This window comes from Colletotrichum fructicola (genome assembly GCF_000319635.2).
Source record: "Colletotrichum fructicola Nara gc5 chromosome Unknown KSG_Nara_v1_contig06, whole genome shotgun sequence".
NCBI lineage: Eukaryota > Fungi > Ascomycota > Sordariomycetes > Glomerellales > Glomerellaceae > Colletotrichum > Colletotrichum fructicola.
Genome location: NW_027094056.1, coordinates 341243 through 364422, shown reverse-complemented (window position 1 = coordinate 364422; position 23180 = coordinate 341243). Strand labels below are relative to the sequence as shown.

The window sequence follows — 23180 nt, the reverse complement described above, 5'->3', positions numbered from 1 at the left end:
TGCAAAAGGCTTCGTCGATGCAGAATGGAAACAAATTGACAGACATCGGCCCAAGGCCGGGTTGGCGCCGGCACACTCGGTTCGACAAGGTCGCATCGATGGGACACTTGAGACGCCGCAGTTAGTGGGATACCTTATCAGCTTTTTAGCTGCCGGTAACTTCAACGGAAACGCCTTGAAAAAAAAAAAAAAAAAAAAAAAAACCGTATCCGCCGAAAGAGGCGTGGATCGCTTCGCATCCGACGCGCTTGTCGGCCCCGAGAGGGCCTCAAGGATGTGCTACTTACATGAGCCGGCACCAGAACAGAACACCGCCAGTCGGGTTGTACCTTCGGGCTTCTCATACTTAATACTCTATTGCTCAAACTGCCGTATGGAAAGCCATAGACTGGCCTTTCGCGGTGTGCTCAGCTCCCACACCCGCAATCTCAAACGCTGTTCCGTCTGCCAGCAGAAAGGACGGGATGTCTGGCAGCGACGGAACCTGTGGGATTTGCAAGGATCCATGTACACCCGTCGAGGGACGTCGCTGTTTGCTGGGGTCATCGAGTCCCCAGGGGTCCCGTCTCGCACCGAGAGCCCCGAGTAATTCAGCCTGTGGAAAATCAAAGCAACCGCATGCTACAAGTCAGACAGCATTTGCTCTGTTCTGCTGGCTGGGCACTTCGACCAATCTGAGGGGTGTCCGTCAGAAACCGTGCTTGTCTGACAAGTCAGTCAGGCATGTCACAATTGCTAGACCATGCGGCTAACTGGAGCTGTGGAGCGGGTGGACGGTTAGTTCCGCCCACGATGAGGCCCTGCAACGCGGTTTGCCCAAGCGGAAAGCAAACTTGACAATGACAATTTTGCGAAATTCGGTCCTTCAGTGGTGGAACATGGAGGCGTCTCGGGATCTGCGCCGTCCGTCCCCCACTCGGTGCGCTACCCAAGGATGAGGCAAGGAATCCAGAGAATTCTGCAAGGCTTGTTGGGCGATCCAAGTCTTTTGCCCTTCTCCTGCCAACCCGCGTGCAGTACTTGTTGGGTCATGATCCTCACGAAGGGCCAATACAGTTCGCAAGACTTTCCATTACGGGATGAAGACGGTCATCTCAGCAACCGCATCAACAAATTGGCTTTTTACAGATGTAACCCATCTCGAAAGAGGCCTACCGGTTTGAATGAATATGACCATGTTACGGATACAAGAGATGCCAAAGGTCCCCAGCAAACGAAAAAGGTCCCCGGCACTCCAGCAGACTACGCATACGAATCGATACAACCATGACGCAGTAAGGAGCCCAGAGCTCCAACGAGGCTTCATTATGGCTGTCGTACACGCTGAGCCAGGTACACCAATCTCAGGTCAGATGAGATAGATAACTCGAGGCGCAGCTTGCCATCCATGGTAATAGTTCTTATGCAGCTTTCTGCGGCACGCGGTATGCTTTACTCGCCCCCTGGCAAACATAATGCCAGATGCTGCTGCGAGCCTTGCGCTGTAACCCCGGGATTCTGGTACTTTTGCAGCCCAGAGCAAGAAAAAAGTACCAACATATTTGTCTTTGGTGGACGACTCTTCGCATCGAAACGCCAGCACAAGTATACCCGCATCTCAAAGCTCGACTAATCAACATTGACGGTGGCGCTGGGAATGCAAAGACATTCGACGGGCCACGGTCTATCCGTCCTCAAATCCTGGGCGATGACAAGAGACACATCCAAGCACCCAAGATAACAACCATGGTGCTCAAGCCCTATGCCCCTGGTCCTTCTTTCGGCGCTATCACGAATCAGCACTAGGGCGTAGCCTGAAGGACATCCAGCGAGCCCAGCGTCCACGATCGCGCTTGGGATTACCCAGCCATCGGCACAAAGTAGACGACATGTGAAGGAAACCCAGTGGTTGAGAGATGAAGGACAAATTTGTCGAATCCGAACTCCGCGGGACCAATCAGTCCCTATGAAAGGCGACGACTATGCCTCATGTCCGCTTTCTTTCCAGAAGAGCGTCTCGATGGCTAACTGTTCAACTGGAACTGACCACGATGCGGCCCAAAAGAACACGGAGTCGGAATGGTAGTTCCCAAACCACAGAAGGCCTCAATACCGTCGCATCATATTTGCTTGGTTTGCCCACCTCGACACCTCTGCCGTCCCGCGTCTACATACAAGCGTCTTGTCTCCACTGACAGACTGAGAGTCAGGACCCTCGCAAACTTTCTCTTTTGTGGGCATGGGAGGAAAGAAAAGGGGAGATTGTGCCCGCGTTGTGGACATGCCAGGCTCTCTCTTGTGTCATTGATGTTCATCTTGCCCTTTCGTTGATGCATTCTCTGACCCTTCGCCCGCCTTCGGAAGCGTCTGCCATGCAGGCGCGCAGCTGGGGCTGCACGAAATATTCCTTTTACTTTCCCCCCGAGGAAAGGACCTCGAAGCAACTAACACCCTTGGCGATATGACAGCTCATCCTTCCGGCGAGAGAAACCCCTGTTCTCGCAGGCCGAGGATCGTTCCTTGGCTTTGTCGTCCACTTTCTACGAATAGCCCACAGTTGTCACAAAGCTCCCTCCTGCTTTTGAGAGAGAGAGAAAAGAAAAAGCACTATTCAGACTCCGCGGCTGAAGGAACGTCAAATTTGACATCTCATCAGTGTGGATCTCGGGGTTGACGGCGACGCCTCGACCTCGTATCCCACTCGTCGTCTCCTACTTCGGTGTGTTATGCCTGCGCGGATCAGCCGTCGCTACCCCCGGGAGTGACGAACAGAAGCAAGGGGGGGGGGGACATCTCGCTACCATCTCAGGGTCTCTTCGCCGAAACAAAATTCAACACGAAGGAGCGGGGAGCATCGCGATTGGGAGGTGGTCAACGTACGGCTCATGCCATCCTTCTGTGCTCTCGGCGACTTATGAGAAGCACCGAGGGCGGTAGCTTGCAGAAAAGCGCTCAAAAGCGCGTGGCCAAGCATGCTTGAGGCACCTTACGTATTCGACAAGTGTCAGATTTTTCCATGACATATACGACATGCCCTACGCAACGCAGCACCCTGCGTTCTACGAGCGAGCAGCGCGAGCGGCGGCTGAGAGGTTCGACGTTTTATTTCCCATGTTACACTCTGGAGCTCCGTCGTGGATCGTGTCAAAATTAAGCCGCATCTTCAAGCTGCCAAACCGTCATGGCTTGGTCGTCGACGACGCTGTGTTTCCCATCCGCCATCTTGGCTGCAATGGTATGATGCAAGCAGCCGGCACGCGCGAACAAACAGCTGCTCGCCAAACCACATTCACCAAACATATCAAAGCAAACCTCTCCGCCTGCCTGCCTACCTGCCTGACTGCTCCGGCAGCGGACCGCGTTAGGCCCGCAGGCTGTGTGGTCGCCCGCCCTCCTGTGCGACGACCCCATCTGCAGCTCCCAACCAGTGACGTTGGTGCTATTTGACAGCTTGACTCTGTCACGACTCGGAGCCCATCGTCCTCTTCGGACCAGATTCGCCGCGGACACTCTCCTCTGTCTGCCGCGTCTCTGTGCTACACCCGCACTGTATTCGGCCGAGAGCGAGAGCAGCGGCGACCTGTAGGGAGAATAGATGCAGCAGTGAGGCAAAAACCAAAACGTACACCTTCCCAACCTGCTTGCTTGCTTCGTTGTACAACGACAGTTTGCAGACGCTACGCCACGGCCAAGTCGGCACGTTTGAGTGGTCGCCGGCGTCCCATCGATCGCCCCTTTGACGTTCGTAGCGGGAGGGTTACACGGAAGTGAGGCAAAATAGGAGGCGCCGCATTGGTTTCCGTTTCGTCGTTTATTTTCCTTCGCTCCCCCCTTTCCTGCCCCCCTGGTTCAGAAATCTCTGCTTTGAGAAGGAGAGCAAGATGACCTTTCTGGATGCCGATGGGCTGCATGCCGCGTGTGGTGTGACGAGAGAGGCAAGCTCGCGTGAGGACATCAACTTCATTTCATCTCCATGCAAACGCAGCAACTTGACTTGATGGCCAGACCGAGGCTAATGCCAATACGAAGGCAAAGTGGTGACATTGTCGCAGGGGAGAGAGATGTCGAGAACTGGCGCCGTGGCACTCGACGAGAAGAGGGGGGCGAAGAGGATTGGCGGTGCGAAGCAAAACAGCCTGTTTTCTTCGTGCGTCGTCAGGCACAATCGGGATCATCCGGCGCTCGTGTCGACGACACCAACACACGCAGAATGGATGGAGAGTTTTGCTCCCACCATCACCGCAACCACCTCCACCATCCCACGGCGGTAAGCGAGGATGGTGGTGGTGCTGCTGGTGATGGTGTTCGCTACCTGCTAGGTTCAGGTTGAACCGACCTTCCTAAGGGACCATGGTGGGAAAACTTAATCTTCATTTTGCCGTGATTAAACTTTGCACACGGAGGCAGGGGACGTTGTATTCCGGTCCAGAATGGGACGGGCAGATCTAGATTATTAAATCTTCTTCACGACCCCTTCTCTCAGAAAGGATTTTCACGTCTTTGAAATGAGATGAGCCGAGGAAATAGCAAGCGATGGATAGTATTGCGTCTTCTTCTGTAGCGTTCCGCGAGGAGTTTGATTACTGACTATGCTGATTGATCACAGAGAAGAGAAGCCCCCTCCACTCCCCCTTCTTCTCTCCCCTTTCGTCGGTCTACACGTATCGCATCCGCCCCAGTTCTAGTACCAGTCCCAACCAGACCCGCAGCGGACGCTATCCTCAGCTCTCCCGCACGTCGTAAGCTGCGGGTGATCGGCGCGCCGGATTGACTGACTGGCTGGCTGCCCTGCTTGCCATGGATCGCCTCGCCCGCTACCTCCACCGTCTGTTGCGTTCTCTCTACAAACTCCACCCCTCGAATGTTCCACGATGGCGAGGTTGACAGATCGAGCGCCATGCAGCGGCAAGCTGCTTCCACGCTGCCTCGCTAGCACGCCTGGCCGGGGAAAAGTAGAACATGCTGTGCGTATCTGCAGCTGCCCGTCATGAGCTTGGGGTAATCTGTCATATTCTGCGTAGTCTTGGTATCTTTTTTTCCACGTCCATCTGAATGCCCTCGCTGTCTTCTTGCGTGGAGACCAGAGATTGCTCTAATGTGCACATCCGTCGCGTGCCAGTACAATGTAGGGAGAGTCGTGGCAGCAGCTCATCCCGTTCGTTCCCGTTCCCGTTCTCGATTCCAATCCTGTCCCGTCCCACTTTGCTAGACGGCGAGGACTGCCTCAGGTCTGCCAATGAGTCGATACGCCCTTACCCTTACGTCCGGCTCCACGCGGCGCTCCTCGGGGACCACCAGCTCTAGGTGTCAACCCTCCCATGACGTCCATGTTCTGATCATCAGTAGGGAACTCGGCGGTCCTGAAGCCGTCGCCGTCCTTGAACATGGTCGTGTAGAGACTTGAGACGGACTGCGTGAGCTCGTACATGGCCTTGGTGCGCTCGCTGTCTGCGTCCGACTGGATCTCGAGCGTGCCGGCCTGCTGATCGATTTTGCCGTCAATCTTCCCATCGACAATAAGGAAGCCGAGGATGTCTTGGACCTCAGGCAGCGAGATCTTGAGCTGCTTCGCGATCCAGGCGAGCTTCATGCGCGTGTAGGGAGCGATGAGCTTGACGACACCCTTTGTGCGCATGTTACGCGTGACCTCGTCAATGTTCTCAGCAATGAAGGGGTCGGCCAGGATGTCTTGGTTCTTCTGGAGAACGTTCTCGTAGGCGTGAACATCATCGCGTTGGTAGGCATCTACGAGGTCCGTCATAGCCGTGATGCGTGGGTCCTGCTTGTAAGGCTTGGTCTCCTGTGAGTCGAAGGGGTTGATGGTCGACTTGACCAGCATCGTCGTGAGCAGGAGATACTTGAGGACCTGAATTCGCTGAAGCGAGCCGGCCTCGTCGTAGTTGCGGAAGGACTCGAAGAAGTCCGTCTGGGCTTCTGCCCAGTTCTCCTCGCTCATGTGCATCTTGCCGCCGCACTCGCGGATGATGCCCATGATCTTCGGGTGCGGGACGGCGGAGCGAACCTTCAAGGCACGCTGATACAGCCGTTTGAGTTGCTTGTTGTTCTTCGTCTCGGCATGCATCTGGATCTCCAGCGCGTATATTTCCATAGAGTACGTTCCCTTGCTGGGGTCGTCGCTACCGTCCTCCTTCTGACAGGCCTTGTGAAGATCGCGGAGCTTCTTGGATACCGTGTTATAGTCCTTGCGGTCGAGAAGAAGCTTTGCGAGCTTGATGTTGGTCTTGAGCCAGAGTCTCTCGTTGTTTGTGCTCTGGAAGCTCTCGAGGGTGAGCGAGTAGAACTTCTCGACGCACGCCACCGCCTTGGGGCCATCTGATCCCTTCTCAATGTAGTCTAGCATGTTGTTGATTGACTTCTCCGAGTAGTTTCTTGTGACCGCTGATTTGACGTACGTGAGGAGCTCGGCGTAGTGTTCCGTAGCCTACGTCCAGTATTAGCATCCCCCCTCTCGCCTTGTTTGTCTTCAGTCCTGATTTCCTACCTTCTCGTACTGACCCAGCTTGAACTCAAGCTTTATCGCCTGCTTCAGTCCTTTGAAGCCCCATTCGCCCTTTTCGTCTTCTAAAGGCGGTATGCCCAGGAACTCTGTGATCGCATCCTCGGGGTCGGTAAGCTTGAGCTGCTTCGCATTGTAGTACTTGTTTTCGATACCGACGTCACCGGACTCCTCGTCGTCGTCTTCCTCGTACTCGAAGTCGTACCTGCAAGCTATCAGTGACTGCCTTAGGTGGTTCGACCATGAGAACGCGAAAGGCTTACTGCTCCTCATCCGACTCCTGCATGAAGTCCTCGTCATCAGACATGTTGGCGGTTGTTTTCGGTTATCTCGCGGAGTGATTGGCCTGTATTCAGGATATGGCTTTAAGGTATCCAGCGGTCGTGATAGGACCGGGGGGTTGAAATTGGTCTTGTGAAGGGTCTTGGTGTTCGTTGTTTGCAGTGGAAGGTGTAAGGCTGGAGATTGAGGTTCAGCTTCCAGGCAGGACCGCAATGGTTGGCAGTTGACAGCACCATTAAGGCGGGGGAGCTTATCGATTGGCCGGACCCACAGGTTGCCGGCTCACACTGTTTGATTACGCACGGACCAAGTAAAATCACGGCAGGCGGGAGGCGACTTTTTGATCCACGGTTCCAGCCAGGCGCATCTCCAGTCACTCCCAGCCGCGTCACTTCCCTACTTTATCTTTCTTCAACCCATCAACCTCCCCCACAACCGTCGATTCTCCTCGTGAAGGACCCATACTACCCGCCGGAAATTTCAACAGCGATACATCACAACAGTCGGCAAGATGGGTGGTGATCTCAACTTGAAGAAGAGTTTCCACCCTTCTCTCCTGAAGAACCAGGCCAAGGTTTGGGAGGAGGAGAAGAAAGCGCTCGAGGAGCGCAAGAAGACGCAGCAAAGAATCAACGAGCTCAAGGAGGAGCGCGCCCGTGAAGAACTCCAAAAGAAGCTCGAGGCTGCCGGACACACGAAAAAGGTCGATCGCGTCGAATTCCTCTACAGCGGCCCGACCGATGGACAGACCGGAACGACCGAGGAGCGCGAGAGCTACCTCCTGGGCAAGCGTCGCATCGACAACCTGCTCAAGGGTACCGAACACAAGAACCTCGAAAAGCAGGCTGGCCAAGAGAGCTTCATGGCACTGCAGACGGCCAATACCGCACGAGACACCGCAGCAAAGGTTCGGGAAGATCCTCTCCTCGCCATCAAGAGACAGGAGCAGGCCGCGTACGAGGCGATGATGAATGATCCGATCAAGCGCAGGCAGTTGCTTGCCTCGATGGGCATCGAGGACCAGCAAAAAGACAAGTCAAAGAAAAGGGAAGATAGGCACGAAAGGCACAAGAGGAGGCATCACAGGCGTCGCGACGATGATTCAGAAGACGACAGGCGCCATAAGCGACGGCGCTCTCAACCTCGATCCAGATCCAGAAGCCCCCGGCGGCGCCAAGGCGATTCTGACGACGAAGATCGACGTGAGAGACGACACCGACGTAGCGACTCTCAGGATAGAGACAGAGGCAGCCACCGACGAAGGCGATCCCCGAGGTCGAGATCGCCTCGCCGCCGTGACTCAGGCCAGAAAGACGACTACGAGAGGCGAGACCGAAGAGAGCGTCGTGACGATCGTGAGAGAAGGCGCCAATCCTCTGTCTCAGACGAAGACCGTCCCGTCCGTCAGCGGGAGAGATCACCTCGAGGTTTTGACGGACGAAATGGAGATCGCAGTGGCGACCGGAAAGGAGAAGCATCCGAATCTCGCGACCCCAGACCCTACGACAGCCGCCGGTTTGATCGCAACAGAGACACCCGAGGTGACGGTCGTGCCAACGGCAAGGCGGACGACTCAGCTGCAGATGAGGAGAGGGCAAGGAAGCTGGCTGCTATGCAAGCGGCCGCCTCGGATCTCGACACGGACCGAGACCGTCGTCTGGCTGCGCTCGAAGCACAGGAAAAGGCAGCACGTGAGGCCGACAACCAGGCCAGGGAAAAGTCTTCCAAGTACGGCGATAGGCAGTTTGTCAACGGTCTGCACCGCAAGGCTGGTAACTTGGGGCTGGCAGAGAGGCTTGGACGGGGAAGACAAGGTCTACAGAGGGACGACGACTGAAGGGCAGACGCGGACTAACTCGGCAGACACGTCAAGAAACTGTCCACAATCCCCGATGGAAGCTATCTGTGGAGTCCGCGAAGGAGGCGTGAGGCGTTCGAGCACCGAGCGCCGACAAGTAGCGCCCGGAGAGGCGGGTCTGAGTACCAACGGCCAACGGATCGACCTCGCATACGCGGACGGGAAGGTTGGAATGGAACTGGGTCATGAGGGGTTTTTGGAGATGGGTTTCCCCCGCAAATGGCATTGGACGTACGGTTATACACGCGCTCGTCATAACCAAAATTTTCAGAGTGAAGGGTGGCATCCGGCAGGATACATGGGTGCATAGAATACCCCAGAATGACGATACGTCACTCGAAAGCAATACAGACACTACTACTGCTGGACATTTCTTGCCATTGCATTGCATGATTTGATGGTCTGTTTATCCGATAAGAGTAAACACAAGCACAAGGGATGCTTTCGCAGGTGCAAAGTACGCACACACGGGCTGCAGGAGGCGTTGCAGCACAGTCACCGGGCGGACTTGGTCGTGGCGGGGAAGAACTGAGGGGGCATCCGAAGCACGATGGAGCGGCACGCCAGCGCTTGGCGGGGCGGCGAGCTTCAGAATCCCTGGCGGTGCCTGCGGTTCAATGCGCGGGGTTGCGTTTCCTTGGAGGCTGGCGATGGCACCTGGCTCACTGATGGGGCAGTTGGCAGACGTGGGTTGTCTTGGGATTGGGGCTGAGTGATGGCGAAGAGGGGTTGTGAGAGGCGATGAGGGGCGACCGACATGTTGCGATACCGAGCTTGCTTTCTCTCCGGCGAGATTTCGACCCGCCAAGAATACCGAGTTCTCTGTCTGCGACTGCGAGGGAAAATCGTGGATTTCGCGTCCGGGACTTCGGCAAGGGAATTCTAGAAGACCAAGACGGACGAAAGCGGCGCAGGGTCGGAGGCTGGACGGAGTGGGATGGGGCCCTGAGCTTTGGGTCTTGGGCCTTTGCGCAGTCTGAGATTTTGTTGGTTCCGCCAGAATCGACGCCGCTCTCGGGGCTTCTTAAGCATCCGGCAAGGCGGCGGGACAGATCGCCGGGATGTGCCTGTCTTGCTGAGGGCGGTACTTGGCTGGCGATGGGGTCAACTGTTTGAGTAGTGGGGGTTGTTTGTTTTGACAGAGCTCTGGTCTTGGAAGTTGGCCATGACGATTGGGGCGAATGAGTCGTACCTGTGGGCAGAATTATACTGAGCAGGCAGTGACTGCATAGACGAAGCAGGACAGGGACGGGTAGGTGAAAGAGGTGCGGTGAAGTAGTGAAACTGGATTGCGTTGGCGTGTGCTGCTTTGAAGGATGGAGCTGAGATGGGATGATGCCGAAATAGAAGTCGGAGATCAGCAAAGATGGCGGTTGCAGATGCGAGTGAGCGTCGAGTGCATGCCTTGCAGTAGTAGCCACAGTTACCGGCGCAGAGTTTTGGAGGGCCGCGCGGGCACTGGTCTGGGATTTTGGCGGCGATGATCTGAATCTGCAATCTGACAGGGCGCGGCAACGGCACCGGGCGAGGTGAAGGCAGCGGAGAACTGGACGTGGACAGGCACGGGAACCCGACGATTGCGGCTTGCGGGCTGGGTTTTCAGCTGCGATGATGGTATCGAGGCATGTACCTGGTGTCAGACTATGGGCGTATCAGTACACGATGCCCCTCCTTGCCGTCTTACGTCTTACCCAGAGCGGCGCTGGACGGGGCTTGAGTTGACGCCACCAAAGCTGTAGAACCAGGGGGGAAGGGAAGCCAAAAAGCCTAATCACCTTGAGGCCTGAGACATGGACCTCTTAGTGCCCCCCACGCTACATGCCTAGAAAAGGATTAATATGCCAGCCAAGCTACGCTACTAGTTAATATACTTAAGTTTTGTAGTAAAAACAGTACTTTTTAAGTATCTGTACTTCCACTAAAATAAGCTAATATTTATCTACTTTTTTTAATAGCTATAAGTTAACCTTATTCCTTAACTTAAGTCCCCTACTTACTTACTTATAATACTACTATAATACTTCTACTTACTTCATATTCAATTAACCCTAAAGAATCCCTAAAAAATAGATAATATTTATAACAATAATATTATTAAGTTATTTAATAATTATAATAGTAATTTTAATATTACTAATAACTTTAAAGATCTTAATGCTTCTATATAGCGCTATATACTAATTAGCCTTAGCATTATTAATAATCCTCGCTAGCTGCTTATTATAAGAGATCTTAATAAGATTAAGGTAGGTATGTTAATACTACTATAGGCGCGCTAGTTACTACTTCTACCTCTAAGTAAGCAAGATCTATTATTAAACCTTTAGCTAGTTATTCTATATAATAATAACATAGTATAATATAACCTTTATAAGCTTTACTTTCTACTAAGTATATAATATAATAAAGAGCTTTTAGACTATACTAATAGTATATTATATTATGAACTTCTTATAAAGTACTTTAAATATAAGATATATCTATTTTTTAACCTCTTATTATTAAGTTATAAATATAATAAAAGTTTATCCCTAAGTAGATAGCTAAATAGTAAGTATATTAAATTAATAAGAAGTTAGAAATATATTAATATATTTATAATCCTACTAAAGTAATAAAAAACCCTACTTAAGTATTTTATTAGCTTTAGTATATAACTATAATAGAGATAACTATATATCTTTTTAAGTATATTTATTTATATAACTATTTATTAAGAAAATACTCCCTATAACTACTAGATTAAATATAATTATTACTCTCTCTATTTTATTAATTATTAGCTTTCTTATAACTACCTTAAGTAGCTATATTATAACTTTTTTTATTTATAACTTTATTACTAAACCTCTCTATAATATATACTTAATAATATGTAAGAAGGTTATTTATTAGAGCGATTAGCTATAGTTAATATTAATATAACTATAGTTATTTAGTGCTTATATTACTATTAATAAGAGTATAATCTACTATTACAGCTACTATTTTAATATCTAGTATATATAGAGTAAGTTTATACTTATTAGCTTTAAAGTATAAGTTATTAAGGAGGCTAAATATTTTCTTAGTAAGCTTAAAATATAAATAAAAGTCTAGTAATTCCTCTATTTATATACTTACTAATAGAAACTAAAAGGTTTACCTTTATAAGAGTACTTATTATCTATTTTATCTTATTACTACTAATACTTCTAAGCTAACGCTAGTAATACTACTTTTTTATTAATAACTTATTTATGTTAATTAACTTATCTTAATACCTCTAATACTATAATATTATTACTATAAGTATTATATATAATACTTAATATAATAAGGTTAGCTTAACTTTCAGTAAGCTTAGAAGCTATAATAATAAAGCTAAAAAGATATTTTAAAATACTATTTACTATAAAATAACTAAAGATAGTATAGTTTACTAGCTTCTATTTAAAGATAGCTCCCCTATTTTAATAGTAACTATAGGTTTCTATAGTAGTAGTAAATAATATATTTAGACGTAAAAGTATTTTTAATAATACTTCTATAAAGAGATTATAACTATACATAGAGAAGTAGTAATCTTAAGCTATAAGTCTATAACTATAAAAAAAAGCCTTCTACTTAGCTAAATTATAGCTTATTAATATTACTAGAGAGGAGGTAGTATATATAGTATTCTTTATTATATAAGCGTAGAATATTTAATAAGAGGGATATTAATACTTCGTTTAGTAACTATAAAATAACCTCTAGGTATAAGCAGTATAATATAGCACTTTATAAGTAAGAGTGCTAGGATACCTAGTAGACTAGAGAGGGGGCTAAGTATAAGTAGCTTAGGTTAAGAAGGATCTACAGCTAAATATAACACTTCGATTAGACGCCTCTATAGCTATTTCTCACGCTATAAGTGTATTTTGCTGATGTACTGTGGAGTCTGAGAGCCTCTGAGGGCCTCTGCTGACTGGCTGTACCTGATGGGATCTAAAAGGTCCATGTCTCAGGCGTCAAGGAGATGGACACTTGACTTCAGCTCACACACTGGACGCTTGATGGATCGTGTATTTTTCTTCTTTTTTTGCGAACCCTGCTTGTTGTGTTGTTCGTGCTGCTTCACATCGCAGATGTTTTTAATATGGATACGGAGGAAGGTGTTCGTCCACCAGTGCGAGGAAATGACGGAACAGGGCGATAAATGTTTTAGTGCATGCAGGACGTGCAATATGTGGCGGGGAAGATGCATCTGTTCCCCACTCGGCCTAGGAATTGTGCCTCACGGGTCCCGGTGTCTTTCCGGCGGAGGAGGAGGCGGCGGTGGTGAAGATGATGTGCTGCGTGCAGTGACATTTCAGTGGTTGCCCGTCTGTGGTGGATACCTACCTACGCATTGAGGCCAAGCGAGGCGAGGCAGGCGGGCGAGGCAATGGACTTGTGAGGTAGGCAGGCAGGCATGGGGAAGACGACGACGATAATGGCTCTGCCCCCCGGGCTGTCGATGTCGATGTCGATGTCGATGTCGATATCGATATCGATGCTGGGGATGGTAGCGTATTGATGCTGACGTTCACGATGCTGACGGCCCAGTCCAATTGAGCTTGCTGCGTACCCCTACGATGCTCCCTCACTATTCAGCTGCTGCAGCTTCCTTCCCGCTCTACGGTCCAACCTGCCCTTGCCTTCTTGTTTTGTTTTCTTCTCGTTGAAATTTCTTCTTCAATTTTCGTCAACCTTCATTCACGACCAAAACAGAAAGCACAGTCCCCCTCGTCCCTTACACTTTACCAGCCTGGCCCTTGCAGAGCAAGAGCACGTCGCGAGCGCAGGTGCCTTCCACCCCGGCTGCCTGCCCGTTCCTGCTCTCTTTTCGGCCCCATCGCACAAGGGCTGCGGGTCCCTCTGACTTCATCTCCGCCAATTGAGCAGCGTACCATCCTCCAACCCAATTTCCCGCGTGCTGCATCCCCATCCGCTAAGCTATCCTCAATCCAATCTGTACCGCAGTACTAATAAGGTATTCTCCATGGATAGGGAGGGATAGCTAGGAATAGAGAAAAGAAGCATCTGCTATTGTCCCCTGATTGACAAACCTCCCTCCCTCTTCCTCTCTCTCTTTCCCACTCTCTTCTCGGATTGACTTTGCTCGTACTTTGTACCTGTACCTGTCCCTGTACCTGCACCTGCTGCTGTTGGCAGTTGCACCACTTGCACTTGCACTTGCACTTGCACTTGCACTTGCACTTGCACTTTGCACCTGCAGTTCCACAGACACACAAAGCGCCCTCACGGCCAGGCCTGCACCAGCACCAGCACCTGCACCAGCACCAGCAGCAGCGCCTTCCCTTATTGTCCCCGCTGTTTCCTTCACCTTTGCTGCTCCACGTCCTTCCCTCCCGCATTTCACTGTTACCAATCCATTTACTCCCTTCCCGACTTGGAGTCGTCCTGCACACTGCACATTACCTTCTGCACACTGCAACCAACCTCCAGCCTCTGGCCTGCGACCTGCTTGTCCACCAGCAACCTGTGTGGCCAGCACCTTCCTTCTCCGTTGTCTGCTTCACCTCACCTTGCCTGCCTTGGCTTTGCCCTACCGACTTCCTCCTGCAAGCAACAACCAACCCTCGCGCCTGCCTCTCTTTCTCGCTCTCACCAGCCTGAAACCCACGAACCACAATCTCTCACCCGACAACCGCCAACTTTTTGCTCTTTGCTACCAAGAGCAATCGACCAGCCTTGTATCGCCTCGGCTGCTTCACCAAAACCTCAACCTCAATTGCTACTCTCCCTCTCTTACCACTCGCCAACATCGCCCACCATGCCCCTGTGCGGAGGATCTAAGACGGTCCAGCGCAAGCTGGTTCTCCTGTGAGACCTGCTTCCCCTTCCACCCTTGCTGCAGTCGCTTGGCTGCGACTTGTCGATTTTGGCTGACTGACCTGATACCTGCAGTGGTGACGGTGCCTGTGGCAAGACGTCGCTGTTGAACGTCTTTACTCGAGGGTACGTCCGACATCACCTACCTATTCTTCCCATTCTCTTTGCTGGGGTCTCCATTCCGAGGTTGCGATCCAATTTACTGACTTGCCCCAGCTACTTCCCGACTGTCTACGAGCCCACCGTCTTCGAGAACTATGTCCACGGTATGCGACAAACCCCTCTTCCCTCTCTCCGCTCGATCGATTTCACTTGCCTTCATTGCCGCCCAATGCCTCGACGTTTCTCTCCCGTCCGAATCGCTTGCTGACCCAGCTTCCGCAGACATCTTCGTCGACAACGTCCACATCGAGCTGTCCCTCTGGGATACTGCCGGTCAGGAGGAGTTCGACCGTCTCCGCAGTCTGTCTTACGGTAGGATTCCCCGGGAACGAGGACACCGGGCTTTTCGCTAATTGGGGTGCGCAGATGACACCGACCTGATCATGCTATGCTACAGCGTCGACAGCAAGGACTCCCTCGAGAACGTTGAGAGCAAGTGGGTTGGCGAGATCGCCGACAACTGCCCTGGCGTCAAGCTCGTTCTCGTCGCCCTCAAGTGCGACCTGCGCGAGTCCGATAACGAGGAGGAGGACGGTGCCACGGAGGGCCAGCAGCGCGAGAAGCGCCCCATGATCAACTACGAGCAGGGATTGGAGGTTGCTCGCCGCATCAACGCCCTTCGCTACCTCGAGTGCTCCGCCATGCGCAACCGCGGCGTCAACGAGGCCTTCACCGAGGCTGCTCGCGTCGCCCTCAGCGTCAAGAAGGACCGCGAGGAGTCCAAGTGCGCCGTCATGTAAGCGTACTTGGCGCCACCGCGATCCCGTTTTCTTTTCGGTCCTCGACATTCTCCTTTCGACCTTCTACTCTCACGACACGATCGATCGGGCGGATATTGTTTTGGACGGGAGGAATACCACTTTCCACTATTGCACATGGACGGCGTCGGCGTTAGCACGGATTGGACCTCATTGCCCTTACCCCATTACGTCTTTTTTTTTATTGCAGCCCGTCCAGCTCCTTGGACAGATGCTTCTTTGCTTCTTCGTCGGCTACTATACGGACTTGTGGCTCGGCATGACGTTCTTGATACCTCTTGGGCATCGGCTATCCTTTTAGCACACTGTAAATACCCTTTTCACTTCGCAATGCACATAAGGTCTGGCGGATTCGGGTTTTCTTTCTTGTCTCGTCGTCTTAATCACGTATACAGCAGGGCCGCTCGGCCAGGAGGCATGGCGTGCTAGGCAGGAGGTTGCACATGCACACGACGATCTGGATACGGAGATCCTCGGAAGAGGTGCTGTTCGTGGCCAGCTCGTCTTGAGTCTTTTTCTTTAGCCTGTACCAGCAAAAAGTTCTCAGCCTAGATGATGTTTAATGAACCACCATCAAATAAAACCTGAAGCCATCACATGCGCGCACTGAGTGACGGGGCCCGGACAGCTGGATGGAGTTTCTATCATCGACAGGACCTCCGAGCAGAAGGACTACAAAGTCACCGGGGATTCCCAATCTGTGAGTGCTAGCCCAGTCAGAGTTCGGGGAGGTGAGATGGATGTGAGTGGCGTCTGCTGGGTGTCAAGGCTGAAGAAAGGGCAATCAACGTCTGGGAATATCCCCGATGCGCGCTTACTCCCGCAGCTCAGCAGAGGCACCCGTCGCAATCGGACTGGAGAAGGGGGGGAATCAGGGTCCAGTCAGCGGTTTACTTTTGTTGGTCTGCAAAACCTGACACCAATCAGGCGGGTTTTCCATAGTTCCGCAGTTGCGCCTCCCGTCCGAGGATCAGGATTCCTAGTAGTTACTGGAGAGAACATTCCAATGCGTCGGGACTAGATCATGAGCGAGCCAATGAGGTGCGGTTGCCGAGGGTAGACGTATGCTGTCTCTGAACGGCTGCCGAGTAACCTTCATGCAGTCTGACTTCACGTTGAACAACACAGTGAGAATGGTAGTCTTGAAAATGCAGTGTTGTGGCCAGCTTTTTTTGTATTGCCTGGGTAATTTTACAATATCTGCCCCAAACGCCTGAACACAACGATCGCTCATATAATGCACATATGCTTGATACTAATACATCCCGTGAAGGTATTTTACGTTCATTCCGATCTCGTTTCCGTTGCCATGACGTGTATCATGAGCTCATAATGACAAAATAAAATGTGAAGCAGCTGATACTTCTGTACACAGCTTACAAGTCGCCGTGGCCTGTGATGAATGGTTAACACGTGTGCGTGAAAGAATTATCGGTGTCAACTTACGACCGAGAGCCTTGCCGCGCTTGGAAACCTCGCGGGCGTGGTACTGCTTGATCTTGGCCCTTCTAGCCTCCTCCTTGGCCTCCTCCTCGAGCCTGCGGACATCGGCCCTGGCAGCGGCAACACTCTCCCTTGCAGCTTGGAGCGCGCGGTCGGCCTCCTTCTCGGCTGCCTCGGCGCCCATCACCCGCTCGCGCGCAGTGACGATGCTGGGATCCATCTCGACGTTGTGCCCACCGAACTTGTGGAGCAGCCCGCGGCGGCCGGAGGACGCATCCGTAGAGCGCCGGAAGAGGCCGCCGCCGCCGCCGTTGCTGTGATGGCCGTCCGGGCTGGTGTGGTACGTCGTTGAGGACAAGGAGGAGCGGGAGGTGGCGGTGGTAGCGGAGGTGCGAGTTGTAGGTGTGGGAGAGGGGTCGCGGCGGGAGAAGAGGCCGTGTTTGCGCTGGGGGTGCTCGGCGACCGGCTGGTGCAGGACGGGCTCCGGGGAGGGTTCTCGGCGGGAACCGAAGAAGCCGCGGCGGGGCTCTTGGGGAGGAGGAGGGGTAGGTTCCCGGACGGGCTCGGGAGTGGGTTCACGGCGGCCACCAAAGAAAGGCATTGTGGATGTGTGTGTGGGTGGTGGTATGGGTTAAAGCTTGGTGAATGCTTGTTTTTGCGTGCTTAATATTGAAAGCTTGGGATGCTGGATAAGACGGATGGGAAGAGTCTCGGCGAAGGGCAGAGGTTATATCATCCTCTGGTCTCCCCCATCATGTCATACCGCTATCAGGTCTATCAGGTATGACCTATGAATCCTCACATTGGATACGCCCGCTGGCACCAAACAGTTCCAAACCCCTCCCCCGTGCCGAGACCCTGATCCGCGGGTTGTTGGCAGGTAATGCTGCACAATGATGCCAAGGTGGTCATTCAGCTTCCCATCCTGCCCGTCACACCAATGCTTCTTTTCTGGCCAACAGCATCGACGGCGTCGAGGTCTTGTGCTGTGCGACACCAAACCTGTTTGCTGGTGATCGGCGACTGAGATCACCATCCTCGGTGACGTCAGACAAGCAGGGGTCCCGAACAGGTGCGCCGGCCAATCAGAACGGATGATGACGGCGGTTCAACCCCTTTTGGTAGGACCCCTAGATTCTTGGACGGTTCTGAGAGGGCGAGCTCTTTTTTTAGGGATTTAGACATGCAGGGACTCGTTAAGGAATGTGTCGTCTGGAGGGTTAAGGAGAGATTGGGGTTAATTCGCGATGGTGCTAAGGTGACCGGGGTGATGGGTATGACATCGTGCATGTCTCTGGAGAAGAGGTGATGCTGTGATGGTCGACGGGGGCTGTGCTTGAGATGCAAGGGGTGGTGCGTCTGATGGTGGTTTGTGCCGATATGGTCGTGTTGTGGCATCTGGGGAAACGGTCGTGTGCTTCTACTGTTTGATGAGCTGGCGTTTTGGGCTGGATCCAACGGCCGTGGTGAGAGAGGCTAGGGAGAACCGTTGACGTTGTGGCTTATGTTCTAGCGTTATGTTTGGTCGTGGCTGACGGGGCTCGATTAGCGAGTGATGTCCCTGCGAAGAGCTGGAGGGAGATGACGGTGCTCTCTCCTCAGTAAGTGGTGAGCGCTCGAGTTCCTCATCGGTTCCTCATCGGTTCGACAAGCAACCCGCGTTACATCCGGTGTGGGCTGGAACATGGAGGGCGCAGGATACATCGTGTGAAGCTTAGCAGCTACAGGTCTGTGGGGAATTTGGACTTGTGCAAGGTCAAATGTGGTCGTTCCTTGATCGTTGGCCACGGTGCCCTGAAAATCTCGCCGAAGACCATGTTCTGGGGCTTTCGGCATCTCCCGAAAGGTAATGATAGACCCTGGAGGATCTTGGTAATGTCACCTTTGTGACAGCCGGAGATACAACATACCACCAGCGAATCTCGTGTTAGCTGAGGTCGGCTATGCTTAGTAGGATAGTAGGCTACGCCGATTGCCCAGTGTTTGGAAGGAAGAGAGTGCTGTTAATAATATCGTCTTAGAGCCTTCACGAATTTTGAGTAATTGGATCGATACTTTACAAGCCAAGACTTAAGGCTGGTGAGCAGGCCTGTCAGTTGCTGGCTGAGTACATTTCTCTTTCTCTCTTGCACTCTTTGTGACACTTTCTGGCACTAAATTGATGGTGGTGTAGAACAAACTTTCCAGCCTCAATCAGACGCCTTTGTCAAATGGCCGTAAAAGAGGGGACAAGGTCGCATTGATTGGGCCTTTGAAGGCGATGATATGGTAGCTGCATCTTCAGACTTTCCGCAGCCACAAGCATGTTGGAGGCCGACTACAGAAAAAGAAAAGTTAAGAAAGCCGAGTGATTCAAATTCTGGCGATTAAATACAGACCTGAGGGCAAGCAAGTTGGCTGAAGACCTTCTCCTCCGCCGCATCTCGTGGGGCTGTCTCATCGGGTGAGCCTGACTGTCACTATGTCGACCACATCCAACACATGTCAACTTGCCTCTCCCCGAACCATCCTCCTGGAATCAGATGACTCGAAAGGACAACCACGCCAGAGACTGCCCCCGAAGTCTCTTTACTTGTGGCATGATATCGACAGCAGAGACTGCTGCTTGACTATCAGACAGTCGCAGATCCAAGCGACCCAAGAGACAACTACAAACACGAGCCAGTATGATGTCTTATGTAGCTTCAGCATGTATCAGAGTATCCCTCACGCAATATGCGTTCCTGGTAAGACTGCCCAGAGTATGGCTCTTCTATGCCTAGCTGAGAACAAATAAGGCTACCCACCGATCTGGGCCCCTAGTGGCAACTCCCAGCAAATGCCCATACCAGGGCACGACGATGTCGGCCGGAGCCTGGAGAGGATACACTGGCCCAATATATGGGCGGAAAGGCGGGACCTAGCGACCAAAGAGGGAGATAATTGCAAAGAAACTTGCGGCAGAATCATCTGGCATGCACGGAAGTATCCTTTCGAAGCGTTGTTTCGCGCTGCTGACGCTATGATCCCTCCCACCTTCACGTTCGACGATATCGATGTCGTGATCACAAGACACAGTCTTAGAAACATGTTTGATTTCATCGGCAATAATAATCGTGAGGGATTTCGCTTGAACCTGCACCTTGTAGGGATCAAGACACTCATCGTTGAGCCTGCTGAGGAAGAGCACACTCTGGATCGAGGACTAGGAGATTTGAGCACAGCGTGCGAACGAGGTTTTACCACAAAGCTACCCCATCTTGAAGAAACCGAGGGTTGCTATCGAATTGTTCGATATAGGATCGGAGAATTGCAATGCGCAGTTCAATGCGAGGTTGACGCTTGCTATGAAGAACCGTCTCCTGTCGGTACAGGTGAGAACTTGGGTGAAGAAGGGACTCTTTCTGAGGAAAGCCAACAGTCGGACTCGGCAACCATGCGATCTCTCGGTGTCAATGTGGCCAATCATGATTCCGCAGAGATCAAAACATCAGTATCTGCGAACAAAGGTGCGAAGATACGCGTCGTCAAAAAGGCGCTGTCACAGCTTTGGTTCGGCCGAATAGCGTGGCTCATCTTTGGACGCATCAAAGGATCTACAGTGTCCTGGCATAAACCTCGACTAAACACACAAGGTGCCGAGGTCATTAACTTGGATATTTGGGCGTTTCAGGAAAGAGTCAACTTGGCTAAGCTGGCGGTGGTACTTAGCGAACTTCGGGATCAAGTTCAAAATGACAAACGCTGTGTCACAGTGTGTCCTGCATACTCAACAAGACTGAGCGTCTACCCTCGACAGACGGCGAGGGGAGCTTTACCAGAGGATCTGCTGAGGAGGTTCTGGCCACCCCAAGCCAGTGTGCCGGGTGATGGAACATGCAATGACCAAGACGTAACGAAGGTGTAGTTTACCTGCAAGATTGTGGTCCAATGAACTTTGATCCATCCTTTCCTACTTACCTTGGAACATGGCGTGGTTCCTTGCCCAAATGTACACCTTGAATTGCTTAGCGGTGGGAAACATAGTCCCAATTGTTCTTCATTACGGATCAGCGAGGCACGCCGATCAGATATAACTTTGAGTGTCTATGGAGAGCAACTGAGAGCCTCTATCTGGGTATATGCTCACGTCGTTAACTGTCCGTCTAAAGGCCGTTACTTCCGTCCATGGTATATATTCGTTCTTTCAACTCAGTTTTACGCAGCTCCCTTCTCGAGCTTGCTCTCCTCCGGTTCCTTCCTGGTCCAACCCATCCAGCCAATCGCGATAAAGAACTTGACGGCGCCCGAGATCCACAGTGCTCCTGGCATGCCGGCGCTGCTTCTCTGCAACCATCCGCCGATGATACCTCCAAGCACAAGCAAGACCACAGCCAAGAACCTCCTGTTCCTCTTGGGGTTCTCCTTGAGCGGGGCGAACAGCTTCGGGTCGGAGAGGAGATCGCAGTAGACGCTGGTAAGCACGTTCGTCGGGACTTCGTTGAAACCAAGGATCCTGCTGGTGACAATCTGACCTCCGAACTGGAAAGCGAGGAGAGCGAGGGGGACCATCACCAGAGGGTTCTCAGAAGTCTTGAACTCATGGTTCGACTCAGAACCTTGGACGGAAGCGAGGCCAAAGTCGGCGACAACTCGAGTCTGGGCGAAAGCGGCCGCGAGGAAGATGAGGGACGCCTGAAGAGTGAAGGAGAGCGCGAGCGTGCTTCGGCGCTTGGGGTGGATGTGGCGAGACTTGGAGAAGAAGAAGCAGCCGAGCCAGAATGCGGCGATGGAGCTCAAAGACTTGAGCCAGAGCAGGGGCTCGCCAGCCGGCAGACGAGAGGCGCCGAGAGCCATGAAGATGGTGTTGCCTGTATCTGCGTCAGAGCAAGAGTCTCTTGTGGCCATTGAGGGATGGACTCACCAGTTTGCATACTGACGAACACACCGGCGGCATTGACTGCCACACTGTCGCACAAGCCGGAGACTAAACAGCAGGCAAGGACGGGGATGTCTGTATGGCGAACGTTGACGTCGTCACGGAGCCAGTCGATGACACCTCGCTTCGGCTGGGTTTGGGTTTGCGGCTCATTATCGGTGTCTGACGAGTCCGCGACTCGCAGACCATTCTCTGCGGCCATGTCGATTAGGGGTCGGATTGGTTTCAATAGTTGCTGACGTCCTTCTCTTTCGGTTCACTGGTCAGGTCTGTGGATGTTGGTAGCGATCTCGTGATTAAAGCCAAGGCGTGTTCGAGGTGATGAGCTGATCACTACACGGGGAAGGTAGGGAAACAAACGCGGAGGGGGGTCCGGGAGGATATATGAATGGCGGCGGCTGAAAAAACCTGATCGCATCCCGCGGCCTCGCCTAGGGATTGGCATTGCGTTATCGCGTCTAGGCATGTCGTTTTGCCATTTGACAGGGCAACTTTGACACATTTGGCATGGCTATTACGCCTCGGGTAAGCGTCCGGTCCTAGACAGAATCCACCGCCGCGTAATCGGAAGCGCGCTGGCGGTCGTGAGTCACGTTCTGTTTGGTGAGGTTCGGGGACGATGTGGGCTTTGCACGGATAGATTGCCGAGATTGATGTTGGCATTTTGCATTAGGGGCAATGGGAAGGCCAACTTTGTTTGCAAGTCGATAAATCTAGTATTGACGTCGAGCTATGTTGTTCGAGTCCTGACTTTCGGAGGGTTGCTCTCTGGCGTCGCTGATTGCGATTTCAGCACCCTCAACAAGCCATGTGAGCAGAAACAGGAAACAAACCGCCCTTGTGGCTTGACCTTTGACCGAAATCGGCCCAACCAAGGCGTCTGTCGCGGGCTCGCGGCGGCCATGGCCGAAAATCCTGCGTTTTAGCGGCAGCTCAAATCATTTAAGAATGTGGGTCCTGCCGGCGGTGACCCGGCTGCTTGGGCCGTGCTGCGCCGATTACCCGATGATTTACCTGCCTCCTCATGCTGCCTTACTCATCTCATCTCACCTGCATTTTCTCACCTGCCTACCGCTGCGCTTACCACGAACGCCAACCTCACTTTAAATCCTTCCGGCCACGTCATGTCTCGATGCTCAGATCAAGCGATATTTTGAAGTCACCTGAAACGGATGAGCCTTCTTCAACTTTGATCCGACTACGTACAGCATCTGAGCTCATGTCACCAATCGCGTCTCACTCGAAATTGTTTGCAAGCAAACCAAAGTCCATGCTGCGCTCACCGGTTTTGCTTATGTACACTGCAAGTGCCCGGTTTCCTCGTTCGAGAGATATCTTCTAAGTTCTCGACCGCTTGGGCTCTCTATGATTTTGTGAGGATTATTGCACAATAATATTGTGGCCAAAGCAGGAACAGTCGAGTAC

At 52.0% G+C, this 23180-nt stretch overlaps 5 protein-coding genes across 5 annotated transcripts; 2 read left to right on the top strand and 3 right to left on the bottom strand.

Moving 5' to 3' along the window:
- Positions 1-5203: 5203 nt before the first annotated feature.
- Positions 5204-6803, bottom strand: csnB (COP9 signalosome complex subunit 2; the record flags this gene model as incomplete). Its single annotated transcript, XM_032021474.1, has 3 exons — positions 5204-6421; positions 6482-6701; positions 6760-6803. 3 exons carry the CDS (start codon positions 6801-6803, stop codon positions 5204-5206), a joined length of 1482 nt encoding a protein of 493 aa, XP_031881698.1.
- Positions 6804-7289: 486 nt separating this feature from the next.
- Positions 7290-8615, top strand: CWC25 (Pre-mRNA-splicing factor CWC25; the record flags this gene model as incomplete). The annotated part of the gene is made up of 3 exons (XM_066152336.1): positions 7290-7732; positions 7851-8177; positions 8234-8615. The coding sequence occupies 3 exons, from the start codon at positions 7290-7292 to the stop codon at positions 8613-8615; spliced, it is 1152 nt and encodes a 383-aa protein (XP_066008248.1).
- Positions 8616-14436: 5821 nt separating this feature from the next.
- RHO3 (GTP-binding protein RHO3) lies at positions 14437-15397 on the top strand (the record flags this gene model as incomplete). The annotated part of the gene is made up of 5 exons (XM_032021476.1): positions 14437-14486; positions 14571-14621; positions 14712-14761; positions 14880-14969; positions 15024-15397. 5 exons carry the CDS (start codon positions 14437-14439, stop codon positions 15395-15397), a joined length of 615 nt encoding a protein of 204 aa, XP_031881693.1.
- Positions 15398-16791: 1394 nt separating this feature from the next.
- Positions 16792-17459, bottom strand: CGGC5_v010362 (uncharacterized protein; the record flags this gene model as incomplete). The annotated part of the gene is made up of 2 exons (XM_032021477.1): positions 16792-16808; positions 16862-17459. The coding sequence occupies 2 exons, from the start codon at positions 17457-17459 to the stop codon at positions 16792-16794; spliced, it is 615 nt and encodes a 204-aa protein (XP_031881569.1).
- Positions 17460-21034: 3575 nt separating this feature from the next.
- On the bottom strand, positions 21035-21957 carry CGGC5_v010361 (uncharacterized protein; the record flags this gene model as incomplete). Its single annotated transcript, XM_032021479.1, has 2 exons — positions 21035-21687; positions 21741-21957. 2 exons carry the CDS (start codon positions 21955-21957, stop codon positions 21035-21037), a joined length of 870 nt encoding a protein of 289 aa, XP_031881605.1.
- Between the last annotated feature and the right edge of the window lie 1223 nt (positions 21958-23180).